The sequence below is a fragment of the Lepisma saccharinum genome, chromosome 6 (genome assembly GCF_977018435.1).
Source record: "Lepisma saccharinum chromosome 6, izLepSacc3.1, whole genome shotgun sequence".
NCBI classification, from domain to species: Eukaryota; Metazoa; Arthropoda; class Insecta; order Zygentoma; family Lepismatidae; genus Lepisma; species Lepisma saccharinum.
Genome location: NC_139234.1, coordinates 42883968 through 42906434, shown reverse-complemented (window position 1 = coordinate 42906434; position 22467 = coordinate 42883968). Strand labels below are relative to the sequence as shown.

Here is a 22467-nt window from a genome sequence, read left to right as displayed (position 1 = left end):
CAGAAGAAGAAATAATGAACTGGAATGGGGGGCTGAAAATTAACAAAGAATGGAAAGGAGTGCTGGAAAGAGTGGAAAGGATGAGAGAAAGGAAGGAGGAGGGAAGGAGTCCAGGAGATAAGGAACCTGTCTATGTCCACAAGTGGAGAAGTTGATAAGGCACAGACTCTCACCAGGTACCTGTCAATTGCCTGTCTGTGACATTGCCTAACCATTGTGTGAGCTCCCTGGTTGTGGTTGGTGACGCTTGTTGCTTTTTCCTTTAGTAATGTTCATGTAATTCGAATAGTGAAATTGTAGCGATATTTTATTACAAAGAGTATTGTTTTCTGCGATTTATAGTGTTTTTCCTGTAACTATATCAAGTTTTGACTGCTTACAGTGCCATTTTTTACCCTGGTGGCGAGAATTGGAACTATTTTTTTTTTTTTGCATAATTCGCGAGCGCATTGCTTCATTAGCATATCTACAAAGTTTCAGACTGCTACTCTCATTACAGCCCGTGCTGTACCACTCTGAACACCGTCACTTTAATTATAACCACCCGATATGTAGAATAATTTCTTGTGTTTCACAGGGAAATATACACACACTATTCTTGTCACACACATCAACTTCTCGCTGTCTGCCATGGCCATGATTCCACCATGAACAACATGGGTCCCTCCTTCCGCCGTAAGGACTAAGCACATTGTTTCCAAAGTTCGGAGTCTTTTACTGTCGCAGGAAGGAACCAGTTCATTCTTTGAATTTCTAGCAATTTTTTGGAAATCAGAATACTACCATTTATCCATAATGGCATCCAAAATTAAAGTTGAAAAAATAGGCATCTTTTTGGTCTGAATTATTTATTATTACCACTTTTTGTCCATGTATTTCCTATATATGTATAAGAATACTGCAGTAGGAAATTGGTCCTTTGGGATTGGGCCAAGATTTCAAGGATTTGTAAACTCTGTGCAACAGTGTCTTCAACAATATTTTTTTGACTTTGTAAGACCAGTCTATTATTGTGCAACTTTATTTAATTTCTTTTTCAAATTTTGCATGTAATGGAGACAGGGGTGGTGCCGGGGGGCATGAAGGGGTGCTTGCACACCCCTATTCAAAACCCATGTTGAAAACATTGACTCTTATAGTGTCATATGTTGTAATCACACTGAGCACCCGAATGTTAGGTATTATAGTGAAACCGCTGTTATTGTATATAACAGCCAAGCATTGAAAGAGAAGCTGCACTGTACTGTCAGCAGTCTCTATAAAGATCAGAGGCCGCTGTCTTTTCTTTTGTCAGTATTGTTGATAAGAATTCTTTCTTCTTTTGTTTTTCGATATTTGTCTACAGCTCAGCGAGTTCTTTTCTTTTTGGCATTGTTGTTAAATGGTTTTATTATCCGCTTACTTGTTCATCTTTTCTCCAAGTCACACTGGAACAAAAATTTCAGGTGCTTTTAATATATCATCAGATCGTGCTTGGGAAATCATTTAATGCGAGTTGTATCGTGATGGGTAGATTAGCTTTTAGTACGTTCTATATGTTTCACGAAACATATTTGGTAAAGTACCATTTTAGACTTTGTCGAGGAGCCCAAAGTTCGTGAAGAAATGTTAATGGGGATAGTGAGGCAGAAGGGGATTTTAACAAAGGTGAAGTTGCCGTGCATTTCGCGTTTTATCCTGACACCGCAGCATCTGTGGCGCAACCACAGCGGAGAAGATTGCCAGTGGCGCAACCACAGATGGGAAGGGGCATTACACCCCCTACCTTCTTCGGAAATCAATTCTATGGGGAGGAAGGGGGCCAACATTGAAGTAAAAAAAGAAAGGCTAGCAGAATCTAAGAGTAACAGGACAAAATGATACTCAAAATGGAATTAGTTTTCATGTATTTTTTTTTCTTCCAGACGACCAAGGGCACCTGCATGGGGTGGCGGAGTCACAGTGAGGCAATTGCCCTTCTCAATTTCAAATTTTATGCAAATAAAAGTACATCTCATATTTTTTTTTTCGTAAAAGTTCAGAACCGTAACTAGGGACCTGTGAACAATCTAAATATAAACGTTATAAAATAGAGAATGTGGCATCCTATTAAATTGATATTGTTTCAGTTTGCAATAATTTGGATGTAAAAATTTTCTTGCTAGCGAAATTGAATTGATTATGTAATGCATTTAAATAATGTTATATATGTATGTATTAAGGAAACTTTAAATATGTACACAGTTTAGTGTTAACACGTTGCCTATGTATTTTCTTATTTTTTACGTCGCTCCATGTTACATATGTGTAAAACATACGTTGTACATGAAAGTTATACATGGCATATGTACAAAAATAATTATATTCATCATGCATTTTGTTTTTCAAAAATACAGTTTGTGTGCTTGTTTTCAATTATTTGTTAATGTGAAATTGAACGTGTTGAAGAAATATTTCAAATCGTTTGTCCAACACAAATGCTTAAGCACCAACTTCTCTTTTTGCGAAATTTACGAGGATAATAACGTCTTTGATACTACTACTACTACTACTATTACTACTGCTGCTGCTGCTGCTACTACTACTACTATTATTATTATTGTCCCTCCCTGACAAAAAATCGTGGTTGCGCCTCTGCTAAAACATGCATGCATCATGCTTTCTTTATTTTCAACATCGCAATTAAAGATTTTTGAAAAGAATAATAAAATTTTATCTGCTTTTAGATCTCAACAAACACATGCTTCAGGTGGGGGCGAAAGACCCAAAACTGCACATCATATTTTTGATGACGAAATTCGAAAATTTGACAACCTAGCAGACAATTGGTGGGATGAATTTGGAGAATTTAAAGGCCTTCATTCTATGAACAAACTTAGGTAAGCATTTCTGAATTTATTGTTATTAATTTACATAAATAAAAACTGTATATGCCTTTGCTTTGATCATATATTATGCTTCTTGCCAAAAGGGGTGGTAATTGATGGACATTTCCATGTTACCCTTATGACCAATATCAATCAATGTTTAATTATATCATATAACTTATTGCTAAAAAAATGTCGCTTTCCTAATCACTCTGCCATGGAGGTCAGCAGACGAGGATTTGAATCGGGGGTCTGACACACACCATGCCATTGCTCTACCAACTGAGCTACTGAATCAGCCTGATTTCCCAACAGGTGTGAATGAAAACTCATGTAAAATTTGGTTTGGCTTGGTAAGTCAGTTGGTGGAGCCAGAGGACCAGGTTTGAGTCCTGGTCAAGCATGTATTCTTCATTTAAATTTCTATTCAGTACATCTGCATGTACCAAATTACAGTGGAACCTCGACTTTATGTTTTTCAGTAGACTAAAGTGAAAAAAAATTAAAATGCAGCAAAATGTAAAATCTAGGAATATTGTGTAACATTTTGCTCTGTTGTGACCAATAAGATTGTATAATATGGGAAAATGTAAAATCTGGGAATGTAAAACCAGGGTTCCACTGTTTAAGGTAAATTATTGTTGTTTTCATGTAAGTTATATGGGTTTGTCTGAACGTTGATTTGTTTATTCAGGTTTTATAGTATTCAGGCAGTAAATTTTATGATAAAGTTGAAAAAATATTTCTGATGGCCACGCAAGTAATATAGACATATCCACAATGCAGCTAAACTGGGATGCATGAAAAACTTTGAACTAACTTCTGTATCGGAGCGGTTATCACAGCATGCTATGGCATCAGTGATTCCAGGTTCAAATCCTGGCCTCGGCATGGGTGTTCTTTGTGAGTGTACCTTCATCAATTTCATCATGTCATCACTCATCCTCATCATTGTGATTAGCCAAAAAGTGGCAGAAAACCTACGCTAATTATAAAGAATCGAGATCAAATCCAGAAATTTGAGGACAAGGAATGCTAACAGCCTTCCCATTGTGTGATATGTGGTCAGTGTATCAAATCATGTTGTCACTGTTACCCTTTCTAGACCGAGCCTGCTTTTTCTTCTTCTCAATTAACACTCAATATTTTTGCACAGTGCTGTTCAGCATGGTGCTCCCACTTGGAATCAAGTTTGGGACCTGTACATAAAAGCTCAGTTTATATAACCACTTAATGTTATAACTAAGCTCTATTCATACCAATACAAATCCTCTTATTGATTCCCACTAGTTCATCTAAATTGAAAATTGTAACTATTTAAAGATGTTCAAATTTATCAATGTTACATAGTACATTTGTCAAATTGCAATCATACCATAATTTTGCTTCAAAATTTTTTTAGGTTCATATTTGAGATAATCATGAAATACGCCTTTATCATGATGGTAAAGTCAGTGGGGCATCTGACTGCCACACAAGAGACCTGGGTTTGATTCCTGGGATGGGTGATTTCATGAAGTATTTGAAAATAGTAACTGTAGCTTGTCCCTCACTGTGGCCATGTGGTCTAAGGCGTCGTGCTTTGGGCTCCGACTACAAGATGCGTACAGGTATGAGTCTCCTAGATGAAGCATAACAACTTTTTTCCTGAGATTTTGGCCGTGGTACGGGACCGGTGGCCACCCACCACGGCGAGGAAATTGGGAAGCTACAAATGATTAGCGTAACCCAGTCATGAAAACCTATAACAATGACTGGGGGTTCCTCGTGCTGACCACACATCACCCCGTAACTGGTTGGATGGTTTCCCACCTCGGGTGAGTAAGTGAGATTAGAATCGGCTGTCGGTAGGTATGCCCGGGCTCTCAATGAGCTGTTCCACCACGGGTTATTATTAACTGTAGCTTTCCTGGCCGTGTGATACAAACACATGTTCTTAGGTTACCAGTTACGTTAAACTAGCATTTACTTCCAACATTTTGGGTGCATACATTGCTCTCATCACCATTGCCATGGATGGTAACCTGAAAGCTCAGTTTGAATCATGTCACCAGAAAATTTACAATTCCTATATCTACCCTTTGATTCAATTTATTGAAAATTGTTTGCATCATTTGTTAAAGTTCTTAGTTAACATGCACAAAAATACAATGTATTGTTTTTAATTGAACTTTATATGTGCATTGACCAATTGGGATTTGGACCCTGATAAATGAAAAATTGATTTTCCTATTTAGTTAATCACAATATGTCTTTCTCCCTTGTATGAATCTTTATTTTCCTGAGGAGAAAATTCAATAAAGTTAGTTTAAAATAGTCCAAAAATCTGGAATATTTCAGTTTTATTTAGATTATTAGAATAATACAATTTGGAAAGCTTGTATTTTTCTACAACACAGAATTGAACTTTGCTTCACCATTGTAAATTATTGTTAATTTTGAAATAAGTAATGTGTTTCTTATCTGCTGAAACTTTTCTGTTTTGTTCCGTAATATTAAATTATTATTTTTATTTCAGAGTTCAATTAATTAGAGATGGTTTAATTAATACTCACCAAATAAAACCAGAAAATATGAAAGGACCTCAACCATTGACAGGAATATCAATCCTTGATGTTGGATGTGGAGGTGGCATACTAAGTGAGGTACATGTTTTTATTATTATTATTGTTAATTGTAACTGAACTGCTTTGTAGTTTATACATGTTGGAACAATGCATGGTTTGATACATATATTCTTGCTTGAATAAGTAGTGGACAAAGAATGACACTTAAAGGCTACTCTGAACATTGCATATGAGGTCCTTCCCTACTATGTATCTGCAATAGGTATTATCATACCATCTGAAATCACTACATAGTACGTATGTTCCTGTGGGTATACTTGCCTTCTCCGTCTGAGATATGAAGCAAATACTTACTGCCCTACCAGGAAGGAAAAAAATCTCTCGTATGGTATTATCAAAGGGAACATATGTGATGCAATCAAATGCTTTCTGTGTTTGTATCATCATGTGGGGGACAAATGTACACTGCAAAAGCAGAGATGTAATATTAAACATTGGTGAATTTTTTGACAGCTAACTAACGAAGAGAAGTTATATATATGGCAACATTGCAGCAATTGGGTACAAAAGGAGGGGAATACTTTCGTCTGTGATGCCTGCGAGAGAAGTAAACAAATGACTGTCGACTTTAGTTTGCAAGATGGCTGAGGTCTTTTTCTTTTTGGTATGACTTTAGGTATTGTTTATTTTCTCTCTTCCTTCCCTTTTTCTGATTTTCTTTTCCTGTATCTTGTTGCTAGATATTCACCTTCCTTCTTCTCTTACTATGCCTATCTCTTTCGTTCCACTCTCTCTTTTGTTGATGGGAGTTCCACAGAGTTTACTATTACAGTTGAACCTGAGTTATGCATATGTCAAGGTGAAGAGAAAATAATGCAAAGAACAAAGAACTGTTCATTAACAAAGTGATTGATGTTTATCGAAAGGAAGCAAGTCGAATTCAGTTTGCAGTTCAATAAGCGGACTCAGGTCTGAAGTTCAAATCCACGGTATATTAAAAAGTAATAATAATAAGACATAAAATATGAGCTTTTATAACTAATGGACATGATAAAAAAAATCTTACTCTGCCCAACCCCAAGAGCTCGAAGTCGAAATTCCTATCTGGGCTGGATGCTTCACCCAGTTTGGGGAAAGGTGAGCTGAAGCTTGTATGGACAAGATGGAGAACATGCAGTGGATGGTGGGATGCTGCAAAAATTATCCTAGAAGAGTCAGATTTATGGTGGATATCATCACCCCCACATTCTCCCCACTCTGAGCAGTACTGCCTCCTTGAGAAAAAATCCTTTTAGCAGCCTTGGCTGATTTCCAGTTCTTGGAAGTAACTAACTAATTACATAACAAGTGACAAGATTTTCAAGTAACACTAGCTGCAACTAGTTACTTTTTGAAATTAGTAACTGTAACACTGTTAATCCTCCAAATAACTTGTAACTAAATTAAGTGTTAGTTTTAAAATTGCTTTTCTTAAATTTTTGCATGGAAACAAATTTTCTTCAACTGCAACTTTGCAATATTGTCAAGCAAATTCCGGACTGAAAGAAGGATGATTATTAAAATTATAATAATAATAATTATAATTTTGTAAATATTTTTGTTTTAAGTCCACTTTATGCACAGGAATTGATAACTATATCTACAATTTAGTGTTATATTTCCATCACCAAAATCAACAACTGCAGGTGTCCCTACCTTATTTATATTACTACACCTATGACATGAGTACATACATATGTAATCTCCGACAATTATCTTGGGAATACACAACTTCTTGGTTGATCAGCATTCCTACAAAAATATATTTTTCCAAACAAAAATAAAAGCCTGTTCTTCATTTTTAAGTAACAGAGATTTAGTTTAAACTTTATTACCTGCATATTTTTATGTATAAACATATATTAACAAAATTATAATTTTATGAGACTTAAGATGGTCATAGGTGAAAAGTGTTTTCCTTGTTATGAAACATATTTAACTAGTTTTCTCAAATACCATACAATAGTCCTTAGTTCAAAAAGTCAAAAGTATGCACAACAAATTTTGCTTACCGAGACTACAAAAATTAGATACTTAGGGTACCATCAAAATTTACGTTAATATTTTGTTTCAATGTATCTTGGTACTTTTTCTCCTCGTAACCTGTAAATCATTATCTGGTTCTCTGAGAGGTGTGCTTCTTGCTGTGCGAGACTCATCCAGTTCAGGACGAACTAAATGTCTTTTGTTTTGGGAAAAAATATCCCTTAAAATTGCAACTAACAAATATCTCAATGATTATTTGCCATTCATTAATACACAAGACTATCAAATCGCACCCCATGCACTGTTCCCTTTTTAGTAGCTCTAGAATATAATTCACAATTTCTGTCTACGTGCAGCCTGAGATTAATGCATCATAGAGCATTATTTCTTGAGCAGATTATGGACTCTTGATATCTAGTAAATCATCACCATTGCACCTAGTTGTGTGGAGAAATGAAAAACAACATAGGCCTATGCACTCCAAAGAGCATATATTATGTAAATTACACACAATCCTCATTGACGATTTGTATTTCATAGCATCTTATCCCCAAGCTGCGATGGTGGACAGCTGCCATTGTCAATGAATTTTCTTGTCCTCTTTTACAAAAGTTCAACCCTCAAATGCTTATCTGAAAGAAAAACAAAAATAATAAAAAGTTAACATCTTGTATGAGAAAACTTATAATGCATTTTAAAAAAATATTTAAATTATATTGTTACAACCTTAGATAAGTTAAATATTAATAATGAAATACAAAACTTACATATCTTCTGTAAATGGTTGTGAAAATAATGGGTCTAAATGGTACTACAGTAGTTGATGATATTGTCATGTAATTAAAGGGTTACTGGTTTGCTTCACGGTAGGCGATCACTTCAGTGCCTCAGATACAACTTTATAATGTTAAACATTAATTTGTACCTAACAGGAACACGCATTAATAAATAATAGCAGCACTTATTGTTACATTCATAGATGGATTGATTTGGTGTTAAAAGTCCACTTTATGCACAGTAAGATTAATCTGGACTGGTCCTATAGTTTAAAGTGGAATCCGAACATCATGTGACTCCACCAAGTATTGTACCGAGGACCTATTGATTACAAGGTGATGATGCTAACACTGCACCATCGGGGAGACCCTTACGTTCATAGAAAAATACAAAATAATCATTGGAAATGTTTTCATATTATGTGACAAGTACAACGCTTTATGGAGTCAGGTTCGTCCAGGTTCGAACCCTGGTTTCATTGTGTTTATACTCATCATTATTGTCGCAAGAGGTAGAAGATGGAGGTAAAATAACGAAAGAAATAATGAAATGAACATTCAGTTCCAACTGTATTTTTAATTGTATTAATATATTTTAGCAACACTTCACTCGAGTTTGCAAAATCACAAGCTTATGTACATTGTTATTTAGAACAAGAAGTACCTTACAGTTGGAAATACAAATGCAGAATGGTTTGACAATTCAATGTTGTAGTCAAGCTTCATACTCATACCTAACTGTAATTCAAAGCAAACTGTAAGTACAAACGACTACTTAAATTCAATAGGATATTAAATCAAATATCAAATACATGATCAAAACAAAGTATGATTTCCTGGATGTTCTATGCTATCCACAATTATGTGATTGCCCTTGTACTTTCACAATATGAGAACTAATAATCTTTACTAATATACAAGTATACTAATTTTCCATAAACATGCAAACTATGGATTGGGTAGATGGTGAGACTTTTAGTTTCTTAGCTGTCGTACTTTTACAATTTTAGATGAAACCTTAAAGCATGAAGTTATGATACACTTTTACTTCGAGCTGTCCTAAATTTTTAAAGGTCAAGAGAATAGAGAGTTATACACTTTCCACAACCAGTTTCTGACGTGCTTCTGTGAAAGAAGATAACAGAACAGTTTCTATAAATTGTAGAACATTCAGAAATCTTATACCAAATCTATTCGAATCCAATCTTGCTTAGACTAACATGTACATGAATATTTGCAAGTTGTATAAATTGCCTCCTAGTTTCTAAATAGAAATAAAAAATGTCGAAAACAGGTCAGAACGACTTGTACAACCATGTACGTGCAAGGGTAAAATGAAATTGTGAAACAATCGCCTGATTTGTAATTGTAAGCAATTCGATGTACATGTGAATAGAGCGGGTAGAATGGTGATGGAGCATTTTGTGCAATACTGATTTAATAACAACATATGTAATCAGTGTAATTCATATTAGAGGCATATTTCTTGCTCTAGTAAGAATCCTAACACGATAAATATCTGGACCATGCATAACCTAAAATACAAACAATTATTATTTTTGTTTGGAAGGGTAAAAAGCATGCAGTTACGTTCAAGTGATATTCTCGCAGAAATTGTCACATTATATTTTTTCAACATTAAATAAATATACATCCTGCATCTGTTTCATATAACGAACATTTTTCTTTTAATGGATAATATCACACAACAAACAATTAAGTACAAGACTTACCTTTCAAATTATTCCATTTTTCTCACTCCTCGATGAAATATTTGTCCCCTTGATCTCCTATATGAGGTAGTTACATGAGTTATTCTCTGGTAGCTTGGTTTGAGTTTCCGGCAATCAAGCACTTGCATTGATCATATCGTTACAAAACACTGAGTGAAAGTTTGGCAACAGTGTATGCTAAAATTAGCACCATGATGATACGCCACTTCAAAAACCATGAACATAACCACTACTTTCTGAAGATACGAAATGTTTTCACTTTTTCACATAGTATTTCAGGTACTGCGGCTACACACTGGATTAGTTGTTTCACAACAAAATCTTCCTTACTAGTCTTAAAAGACAAAAAATTCACCGGTCTTGACAAGAACTACCACTTCAACGCCATCTATACGCAGCAGTTTGAACATGACGGAGACATTATATTTTCTGTTATTTACTTAAATACCTTTAATCGTAACAAAATTATATGTATTCCAGGTTCTAGTGAATAAAACAATCTTTCATATCGGAAAATTTCTTCCTTACCGAATCTATCTTAATGCTACGGTTGTGTCTGGGAATTTGGGCCTATTCTTTAACATGGCTTTAGAACCCCCTTAATGTTAATGAATAATTTTAACTGGGCCTTAGTTTGAATCAGTAGACTTCATATCAGTCCACCCTACAAAATTGTACATGTTTATTTTATTTATCTATGGTTCATGCATTATCATTCATAGCACTGGTATAATGTTCTTTCAGGCCCTTGCAAGAATTGGAGCCAGTGTCACAGGTGTAGACGCAAGTGCAGAATCAATTGAAACAGCAAAGAGCCATGCCTCTAAGGATCCAAGGATAACAAATAAAATCAAATACATTAATAGTTCAATCGAGGACCTTGTAGACCAAGAACCAGTATATGATGCTATAGTGGCTTCAGAGGTCTTGGAACATGTCGATGATAAAGAAACATGCTTGAAAATGTGTTCTCAGGTTCTCAAGGTGAGTTATCATCGTCGTTGTCGTCTTTCCCTGTTTCTAGGCTCAGTATAGGATGCAAGGCTTCTTCATTTTCCCACACTTTAAGTGGTTGACTTTCAATCTCGTCATCAAACTTCTTGGGTTCAAGTCCCAGCATAGTTTCTATGCGAATGCCCCTTTATCAGTCCCATCATTCTCATTGTCATGATTAACAAAAAGCAGCTCAAAAGTGGTGCAAAATAACAATATATAATGCAAATACTATGTGATCTTGATAGAAGTTTTGTCTGTTTTGATAAGGTAACTTGGCAATTAAGTTCGTAAGGGTGTGTTTAGTTCACTTGCCAGATGAAATTATTTTATCTGATAAAATTAGTTCATCTGATTTTTTGACCATGTGATACTTTCACGACCTTGTTGGATATACACAAGGAAATGAATTTTTTACATGAATTTTACAACAATAATGTCTACATTTATTTTTGTGTTATTTCACTGTTAGTGCTAATGCATCTTTTAAACACTTTTTTTTTCCTGAGAGCTTTTTTGTGGTGCTACATATTTTAAACACTTGTTTTTTGAAAGGCTGCTGCATTTATACAATAACTTGCCTCCAAATTGTAACGATTGAAAAATTTTGGTAAATTTCTTTAATATTTAAATTACTTTTCGATAGCCCTCGTATAAATTCTTTTGGAGTTTTAATCTTTTGAATGTACATTTTATCTTTGTTAAAAAATTGTAACGCAGTTTCTGCCAAGCGAAAAAGAACGCGAAGCAAGTTGAAGCTTGCATTATTTTTCTTTCTTAACAACAATGGGTTCTTTTTCGTTCGGCGCTGCGTGGGTTTGTAAATAAGTTTAGCTTGCATTGTGTTTCTGGATATGCCTTTTTGGAAGGGGTAATTGTTGGATGCTAAAAATAACTTTTCAGTTTGTCGAAATCTTTTGTTGGGAAATAGAATTGCACAATCCCGCAAGTATAAATACCAGCCGTTTCGCTGGCAGAATAATCAGTATAGCGGTAGATTCCGGAATCGTTAGGTGATTAAATCGCTTGTCGAGGTCCAGGGCTGGGAGAATACGGGCGTTGTGTGGGGAGTGGCTGGTCAGCTCTCCCTTCCACAATGTCCGAGGTTCTCCGTAAGCCACCTTTCAGGATTTGTGCTGGTCAGCATGATCCTTAAAGGGGATTTAGCGAGCATATAAATAATTTGATTCATACTTATTTAATCTTAATAATTTAAAATTTTGATTCTTAAATCCAGTCGAAGTTGGCACTGGTCAGTGTGACTCCGATATAAATTCAAGATATACATCCTTCTCGTCGAGTAATTTCTTAAATCATTCTGAATTCTCCTGGTCAGGAGGTTCATTTAAATAAATTTGTTTCTTTGATACTTAAATCCGAGAGCATACCTCTGGTCAGAGGATGTCTTTTAAATCTGATAGCTTATATAGTTTCACGTCCATTTTTTAAAGTCTGAGTATCCGGAACGTTTATTGGTTTCTCTTATTTTGGTTTTATATTAAATATAATTTTGAAACAGTTATAATAGGTGACCGGTTGAGTATATGTTTTTGTAGAAAATCATTTAATGTAAAGGTCTATTGTTTTGCTTTTGCAATGTGAGTAACCAAAAAGGGTAGACAGAGTCCCCTGTTATGTTAAGGAATTCCACGTGGACATTTGTAATTTGTGGCCGAGATATGGCTTTGATATTGGGTAGAGAAAGGCTCCCCTTATATTTTGTTATGAATGTTATTGGAGGTTGGCCCTGAAGAGGGTAGTATACCTCATGAGTTCTAGAGAACATAATGCAGATGTGAAAATATGACAGAAGCACGAATAGATATTTACAGATAGATGTTTATGTAAATCTTCCTTTGGTTGTGGTTAATAGAAATTTTGTCGATCATTACTGAATAATTTGTCACCTGTTTATTGAAACCAAGTTAAGCTGGGTTAGTTCTATGATGGGATATGGACAATATATATAAGAGAGAGCTCTCTGGATTGTATGTTTACTCGAAAGCAAGTTTCAGTCTGTTACGGAAGTAATTTTTGAACAAAAATTTAATTTTGGCATTGTAGTTTTCTCTTGATCAGAAGATTGTATATTTTTCTTTCAACCTAACTAATGTTTGGATTTGTAAATAAATTTATAATCGTTAATTGGTATTTCCTTATAGTAAATTTGTCTAATAAGTATAAATTAACTGGCATCCTTTTGGTTGGTGAGGTGTCCCACCGTCACTGGTCAGTGAGGCGGAGGCTTTATCAATCTAAAGGACGTCAGATTCGATTATGCTGATATCGCTCGCGACTTGCATGCGTATCCTCACTGGTCAGTGGGATGCAGGTGCGATCACGATGGAGGTTCAAGCATGAGAATGGTTAACTTATTTTGAAGTCTTAGATAAGTAAGCATAAATTTAATTTTAATTATATTATTATTCAAAAGCAGACCCTTACCCGAACTTTGGGATGCGGGGTCTCATGCCCCGCAGGAACTGAGCGTAGTCGTGGCATTTATATATTTATAACAGAAAGATATTTGGTAGGCAGCGACGCCCGGTCTTTGTCTGTCGAGGGGACCGAGCCGGTGTGTCGTGTGCCTTGGCAACGGGCGGACGGCCTTGTTTGTTGCAAGTGGAGCCCATAACGTGGGGCTAACCAGCCGTTTGTTGCAAAATGTGAACATTTCTAGAACACAGTTTTCGACCATCATTAACAAAGTATTTTTATTCACCTGTTTCATCTTATGTTGTGTTTTTCTGCTGCTGTTAGAGTTTCAGTGTAAAATGGTTATTCAGTACTGCACCTGAAACTTTAAGTAAATATATAAATACATTTGCAGGCAGGTAAATAAGTATAGATGGTGAAAGCTGTCTTTAGATATTAATTGGATGAATTCTAAAGCAATAGGTTTGTTTGCAGAATTGTTACATATGGTTTATTCAAAGATAATCATTTTGTGCAATATGCATAATACTGTTTGTTGTGTTATCAAGAAATGAAGACAAGCACTTGCATACTATGTAATGGTTATTGTTTTGTATCTTGAGCTCTCTTTTCTATCTGTGCTCTACTTAAAAGTTTGCATAAACACTGTATTATTACAAAATAATACAATAAATCTTATTTTGAAAGTATTTTCTTTTCTTATGGTGGTGACATTTTGTTCTAGTACAGAGAACTAGTATGAAACATCAACAGAAGAATAAAAACCAGTTTCAAAATATGATTTTTTGTAATAATATTTTTTGTTTACCTTCCTCTTTGGAGCCTCAGTTTTTCTCCTAAATTCTCAGATTTCTAGCAACATGTTTTTATCATCTATTTATATGTGAATGTTTATTTACAACATAATGATAAAGTTTTTCTTGTATGTACGCATTGCTTGCATTATAGAATTATTTTCCTGTAGTTTATAAAATAAATGTCTGATGAAAGGAGCATGTGTTCTCCTGAAACGTCACAAAGAAAAACTGTTTTCTTATGCTTGTAATAACTGTAAACTACAGGAAAATAATAATGATAAAGGTAAAGACTCCCTCTACATTGCAACATGCTGTGAAGGCACTTGTGGGAGGGGTTGCTGATAGGCTCCACACATTCACATGTAGGCCATTCTTTCTCCCATGTGGCAGTCAGCCTCCCTAACAACTGGACCACTGCAGCTCTAGATAAATTTTCCAACCAAATATAAAATACAGTGAATTCGTAATTATATTCTCTTCAGGGAATTTTGGCTAAATAACATAAAATCCAGGAAAATATAAAATCAGGGAAATTGTACTAATATGTTTTGTTTATTGTGACTAGGCCAGTCTAAATTTAAAATGTGGCAAAAATCAAAATCCAGAAATGAAAAATTGAGGTTCTACTGTATTTATTCAGTGCAGAACCTAAGTAACATAAATAATTATTGAAACTTTCCTGTGGCGAATGATTAAATGGTTTTCTTGGAATGTTAGCCAGATTGTTTGAGATTTGCTTTAGAGAGCTTGAAAGCGTATCCAGATATCAAGGAAGAATCTCTTCATTAACTTGCTTTATCAATTAACTTAATCAATACAAGGAGGTTATTTCAGTCGTTCACCGCCAGAGTGTCGGCCGTTCAGCGGCCTCTTCATGCAATTAGGTCCCGGCAAATTGCATTAAGGAAGTCCGTAACAGAAACCATTTGTTTTGTAATGTTTCCACTTTTCACAATTACAGTTACAATTACAATTGAAATAAGCACATACCTTGTCGCAAGGATGCTGTGTGGAAAAGGTGTCCTCCCAAATACAAATATTTCTGGCACCTTATTTCTGACATATAATCTTGGATTAGACATTGCTACTTTATCCTCATTTGACAGAAAGGGAAGACAGCATAAACCAAACTGAAAGCGTAAAATGATATTTAAAGGTAATAATAATGATGATCACTAACCTCCTGTGTTATAAGAGATGTTGAAAATGACCTCCTTAACAGCAATACAACATGTTTCTTAGGTTCAAGAGATCCTGTCTCTCGTAATTGCCTGACCACTTTTCTGCAAGAATTCGTTTTCACGTAATTATCGTACATAAAAATTCTTTGTTCAAGACTATATTTGTTTAGTGGCATAACTAATGTATGAATAACAATTAACACTCAATAAAGCACTGGCCATGAGTAGCACACCAACTCAATGACACAGTATAAACAACACGCGTACTGATAAATGCAAACAGAAGTGAACATGAACGTATACTGACTACGTCTGGTAGCTGACAGTGTTGCTAACCATTTTTCGACAGTGTTGCTAACCATTTTTCGGCAATGTCCCTACAGACGTATTCAAAATATCCCTACAACTGACCAAATGTCCCTATGCCAGGTAAAGCGACTAAAAAAAAACACCACCTCATGAGCATGCAAAATCAGAAGATAAAATATACACATTTACGTACCAAATCTTTCTGCTCGGTGCTTCCACAATTAATGAAGGAGCGAATTTACAATACAGGACCCCTCCCCGATTTTTGTAATATTTCGCATACTCACTAATTGAGGCCTCCTAATCACGAATTTGAAGTTAAAATTTGGGGGTCACATGTAGAAATTGCAAAAAAGTGAAATTGAGTGGTCCGCGATCAGCACGATTGCTCATTATTTACTGGAAGATTTTGTGTTTCCAATACTTAAAAAACGAAATATACATTCCTGATATTACTACGACCCCAAATTTTAACTATGTTTACCTATCCTAACCTAACCTAACCTTTCCTGAATGGTTCGTGGGGCTATCCAACAATGGTTTGTGGGGCTACCCGTGCATGTTTTTTTCGAGCCCAAATTTTAACTATGTTAGCCTTGCCTAACCTAACCTTGCCGAAAGTGGTCAGTGGGGCTATTCCTGAATGGTTTTGCAGTAATTGTGATTACGAACCGATAAAAAAATCTTATTTTCGTAGCACTTTAATGGGAAACGTTCATCATCGAAGATGCTATTTTCGTATCCTGCAATTTTATGATCGATGCACTGTTGCCAAACTTACCTGTAATCAAATCAGTCCACATGTTCTTCTACATCGTGATTGTCACTGTCACATGTAAGCACCTTCTTTGGGCAATATACCGAAATCCATAAGTTTATTAATTAGCCCACGGCCATCCTCCTGCACACTCCACCTAACAATCTGTACAACATTAACAACTTTTTTACTGTTCTCTTCCGCTATTCTTACATGATCCATGCTCTCCAAGTATGAAATCAACAGTGTGGTAAAGCTGTAGACAGCGTAACTAATTGCGAACGTCAATTGTTCATATCAACAAATATGGCTACCATACTTGTATACAGAGAATCATTGCAAGAATTGAAAAGCTTATTTTACAACTTTTACATGTTAATGAACAATTTTTTCACCTCACCCCAACATGTTAACTTGAGATAAATCATCTCGACTAATTATTTCGTGAGTATAAGACGTAGCATAGAAATTACAGAAGGGTCTGGTATTGTAAATTCTTGCCTTAATGAATAATAGGGGTGTGTGGGACAGAAATTTTTGGATCGGGATGGGAATTTTTTTAAATCCCAACATTCGGGACTGAAAAATTTTTCACTTTAAATGATTGTTTTTGCATTTCTAGAATAAAAACTTACAATTTCCGATAAGTTTCAGAAACTTACAATGCAGAAAACGTCGAGAATTAACGACTTTTTAAAGTGACCATTCGGTATTTCTTAATTCCTTGGGAACCAGAAAAGTCGGGATGGGAATTTTTTTTCCTGATCCCATTCCTGACTTTTTGTGATCCCGCACACCCCTAATGAATAACGTTGAGTTGTTTACTGATGATTATGTTCTTTGAAGTCATACATGCTGCTGCTGTGAAGAGATAGATGTTGGTTGGTGATATATGCTGTATTTCCTGCAGTCTTTAACAATTCTGGTCCCATTTTATTTCTCTTTTTTGTTTTTGTATCACTTAACATTGAAAATATTCTTTCCATTTCCGCGTTATAATGCAGTAATGTTAGCACTATTTTCGCGAGAGTGGAAATGTTTTCAAAAAAGAACTTGCCTTGAGAGTTCTTGGTAACCAATAACATGTTCCAAAATTCTGATGGAGATTTGTTTGTTAGTTCTTTTTTCTCCTCCTCGCTAAAGTATCCAGATAAACTAATCCATTCATTCCAAACCAAGCATGAAGAAAGTGCAACTGACTGGCGAGTATGCTTTGCACCTTTGCACAATAAAATGTTAATTTCCAAGATTAAAAAAAGCACCTACGTTTTCCCTCATTTCTCATTTGGCAAAATCTGTCCCTAAGCATTGCGAAATATAGTGAAAAGTCCCTATGCGTCCCTACATTTGGCATCACTGCCGACAGGTGCAGTATGAAGTGCCCTCTCCCGGCTGACAACTCCCCGATAATCTGCCACCGCTGTCGTGACAACTGAGGATAAAGTAGCGATGTCTAATTTAAGATTAGGTCAGAAATAAGATTCCAGAAATATTTGTATTTAGGAGGACACCTTTTCCAGCATCCTTGAGACAAGGCACATGCTTATTTCAATTGTAATTGTAACTGTAATTGTGAAAAGTGGAAACATTACAAAACAAGCAGTTTCTGTTACGGACTTCCTGTAATGCAATTTGCCGGGACCTGTTGCATGAAGGGTCCGCCGAACGGCCGACACACTGGTGGTAAACTACTGAAATAACCTTCCTGTAGTTATCGTTCTTCTTTCATAGATTTATTTTTTTCCAGCCTGGTGGTTCCTTCTTTATAACATCTATCAACAGAACAACGTTTTCCTGGCTGGCAGCAATTATTGCAGCAGAATATGTACTGAGCTTGCTACCTGCAGGGACTCATTCGTGGGATAAATTTTTGGCTCCAGAAGAAGCTCTGCACATACTGGAGAAAAGTAAGTTACTTTATAGATTACCAACAACTTCGTTGGAAGAATAAAGAATTGCTTCAGATTTATTTATTTCCAAAAATATAGGATGATTCGTAATATAGAGCCACATATTTATGGTGAATAAAAGATAAAAGATACAAAAACTTCTCACATTTCGATATCAGAAGTGGTATATAAAATGGCATTTCAGTTTGTATCTAAAGATATCTGTTTGACGGTTACGCGGAGATAGGTAATTACTCTGATAAACTTACTTTTCATTTTTCCGCATACTGTACATGCCTGTGAAGCCAACAGACGGATGGTGAAATCATCGTGAGAAAAATTTACGCGGAAAAATGAAAAGTAAGTTTATCAGAGAAAATGGCATTTCAGTGTTAAATGGTAAATATATCCCAAAATTTGATTTTAAAAATTACACAAAATTAACATTTCCCCTTCTAATAGTACACTTATGTAGTTATCAGAGTATAAAGTTTAATCCTGTGTTAAGGAGTCCATCTTTGATTCTTAGATATTTACAGCAGAAGTAACCAATTTTCCATGATTTGTTCACAGGATAGTTCAGACTTTAGAAAGTGTCACATCAGTATGTAAACCCTTAATTTCGTGTTAAGTGTTTAGCAGTTTATTTCGCAGTTGATTTCACATCATTTCATGACAAAACATGGTAAGAAAATGCACCTCACCCCTTTCGAAAACATGAAAAATGGACATTACAGTGTGTTGTTTCACATTTGTGCTTTCGTCAAAAACGAAATATGCATCCCTCTAACAATAGTAATGTCCTCAATAGTCCTCAGCCATCTTGGTAAGAAACGCAGTAGCCACGAGTGGACAAGAACTGATCCAGCATCGTTCAGATGCCATCATACATATTGGTAGGTGGATTCACTCACGAACTGCTTCAGTATGCCCCCCGTTCCCAATATGGCCACCGTCCTGATTTAATTGTTGGACATTTTACCGTTTTAACTAGGGCTGTTTAACTAATTGTGAAGATGAAAATGAGTGATGATATGATGAAATTGATAAAAGGACACTCACAAAGAACACCCATGCTGGGATTTGAACCCAGGACCTCCGAAATCATAGCACAATATGTGAACTACTCTGCTACGGAGGTCAGCAAAACCAATGCTGGTTATGCCGCCAATTTTCAGAAATGCCAATACCAGTACATGAGTCATTTTGTAATCAAGGGCTCGTGGGTTTGATACCCAGTGCAGACATTGGACAATGAATCGGATCCCACATTAAACTGTAGGTTCAGTCCCGATTAGCCTATCTGTACATAAAGTGGATTTAAAACAAAAACTTCACCTCAAACCAATGCTTGAAAATTAATCAGTATTTTTCACATAATACTGTTGCAAAATAAATTAATATTTTGAGTTTTGCATAATTTCCAGGTTAATTAGACTGCAAATATTGTGCATCATTTATGTGGACACTGCAAAATATGCAAATTCCATCAGCATCCGTATCCACTCGGCCCTACTGTAAACCCATTTTATAGATGTTTTAACTAACCTGGAATAAACTACTGAGGAAAGCTCCAGAAATTGGACTGAAACATCAAAATTTAGCACCAAAACCAAATATTAGCATGGTACTCATGTGCCCCAAAGCTAATGCCAAATTTTTAATTCAAATTATTTCAAGCAAACAGAAGTTTACGTAAAAAAAGAAATATGTACACACATGTACATACATTAATTGTTAATGTGTCTACAGTTTTATGAAGAAACTAAACCATGGCACTAGCCTCTCCTCCAAAACACGTTCTTCTCATTGAATGAGATTGAGAGAAGTTTTGGCACCATTTTCGCATGCAATTTTTTTCATCTGAAGAACCTCATGTAAATCTGTCTAACACTTTCTTTATGCATATTTGCTAATTCAACAATTACTCGAACGCTCAAGTAGCTATCATGACAACCTACAGACACTTTTTTTGATGTTCTCTGATGTCAAAATGCAAGGATAGCTGGCAGTATGGATCATCTCTAACATCTTCCCTAGATAAAAATGTTATCCTACATTTGAAACATAGATAAAAATGTTATCCTATATTTGAAAGATACTCTGAATTCATAAAGAATTATCAGCGTTCGTATATAAGTGCTATTTAAATGCTGTGTAATAACAATTTCCGAGGTTTGTGAGACTGGAATTTAGTATGAAATGAGCTTTTAAACTTTGGAAACAAAATTCTCGTGTGTAATTTGAATTAATTTCTAATTTGTGAGAAATCTGGTAAATATTAGGCTCCACAAGTTACCGTGGTCTTAATATAAAAGGTAAAGTTCCCCATGCATATAGCACAGTGCCATGAAAGCACATTTTCGGGATATGGGGGTAGGGCCCCACAGATACTCGATCTCAGCCATTTTTGGAGATATGATCAGCATCACTCTCTGGCTGCCTTTGCACCCTAAGGTACCCATTGATTTGAGGATATATGTAAAGATTGTGGTTAATAACCCTAAATTTGTTATTGTAAACATTGTAAAGGATGTCCAAAAAGATTTTATTTAAGAAAAAAAACTTTTTATATGTTTATTAGTTGACAAAGTTATTACATTATTTGAAAGGTTAAACATTGCCATTAAATGTAGATGAGAATATCTGACAAATGTCCTTCATGACGCATTTGACACACTCGAATTCTTTTGACAAAATTCTGGATCACTTTTAAGCTTAACTGCGGCTCAATGCCGTTGATAACTCTTTGAATTTTTGCTTTCAATTCAGGAATCGTTATCATTTTCGCAGCATAAACTTTGGACTTAATGAATCCCCAGAGAAAACATTCGCATGGTGTGAAGTTGCAGAGTTGTTTCATTTGGGGCTCTTCTACTGAAAATGTTAGGTGATTTGCCCACAGTCTCCATACTTGTAATGAACTTGCTCCTTCGTCGTGTATCGATTCATATTGACTTACTGTAATGTACATGTGACTTGCAGAATGCTGCCAACCCTGCGGGAAAAAAATGGCACACAATTTAAATCCTGCATTTATTTTGAGACACCCTTTTTGTAACTGCTAATTTAATTAACCAATTTTATTTTCAGATTGCTGCAGAACTGTACTAATACATGGTATGATGTATAACTTTTTACATAATAATTGGTCATGGACATCAAATACTTCTGTTAATTATGCCCTTCATGCTGTAAAACACAAAACAAATCCACAGAATGCAACAGACATAAAGCAGGAAGTGAAGGAACATACAGACAAAACACCAGAAGTGAAGCTAAGGACTCGGAAAGTGCCTGAAACCAAAGACAAAAGTGATCCCCTGCAATAAGTAGACATTTTTTATTCATAAGCATAGTATTTGTATGCAAACTGTGTAATTGCATCATCGTTTTATATAGGTAGAGTTTTATTTCAAACTCATAGTGTTTGGATAAGAAGAAATTGAGATTGTATAAATAAAACAAAATGTTGTTAAATACCTGCCTGTTTCTTTTCAAATCTCTTACAATTATGTATGTGTGGCTGCGGTGGCTCAGTCGGTAACGCATCTGGCTACCATGCTCAAGGTCCTGGGTTCGATCCTCGGCCAATTTCAAATCCGGGAACTTTTCTAACGTTGGAAGCAGCCCCGGCACCCACCCAGCATCGAATAACATGGGTACCTGGGGGAAACCCTGGGGGGTAAAGGTGGTCAGGGGCGTGATGCTGATCACATCTCACCCCCACTCATGACCAGATCAAGAAAGTGTGGGGCGTTACCCCCACACCCCCTATACACCTTCATGGCGTGGTGCTAAGCACAGGGGAGCACTTTACTTTACTTTTACTTACAATTATGTATACATATAGTGAAGGAAGAACTCACTCGACACAGGAAATCTATTAAATTTTTGCAGCCACAGGCTGCAACTTCAGACATAGGTATAGATGGTGAAAACGGAAGAAAGGTTGCCAGGATAAAGTCTGCACGAAAATACATGATTCTTTGACAATGCTTGTCGAGCGAGTAGCAGAGGTGGGTTCGGTGTGTGGAAGTGGAGACAGATGTTAGTCAGGACCGGGAATTGGGTGTGGAAGTTATAGAGTAACTTTATTCAGGCCAGGATAATGGTTGCACTCATGGCTGATGTGTAAGCCCTCTTCCTTCTGAGGGG

The 22467-nt window shown here is 35.8% G+C and overlaps 1 protein-coding gene across 4 annotated transcripts in view; it reads left to right on the top strand.

Moving 5' to 3' along the window:
* LOC145989369 (ubiquinone biosynthesis O-methyltransferase-like) overlaps positions 1-21782 on the top strand; it is a 42648-nt gene extending 20866 nt beyond the window's left edge. For all 4 annotated transcript variants that reach the window (XM_083124711.1, XM_083124712.1, XM_083124709.1 and 1 more), the window contains exons 3-7: positions 2706-2858; positions 5365-5491; positions 10692-10931; positions 18168-18327; positions 21403-21782. In XM_083124711.1, the coding sequence (XP_082980837.1) occupies positions 2706-2858; positions 5365-5491; positions 10692-10931; positions 18168-18327; positions 21403-21641 (919 nt within the window). In that variant the 3' untranslated portion in view covers positions 21642-21782. The remainder of the gene's footprint in view (positions 1-2705; positions 2859-5364; positions 5492-10691; positions 10932-18167; positions 18328-21402) is intronic.
* Positions 21783-22467: the final 685 nt, after the last annotated feature.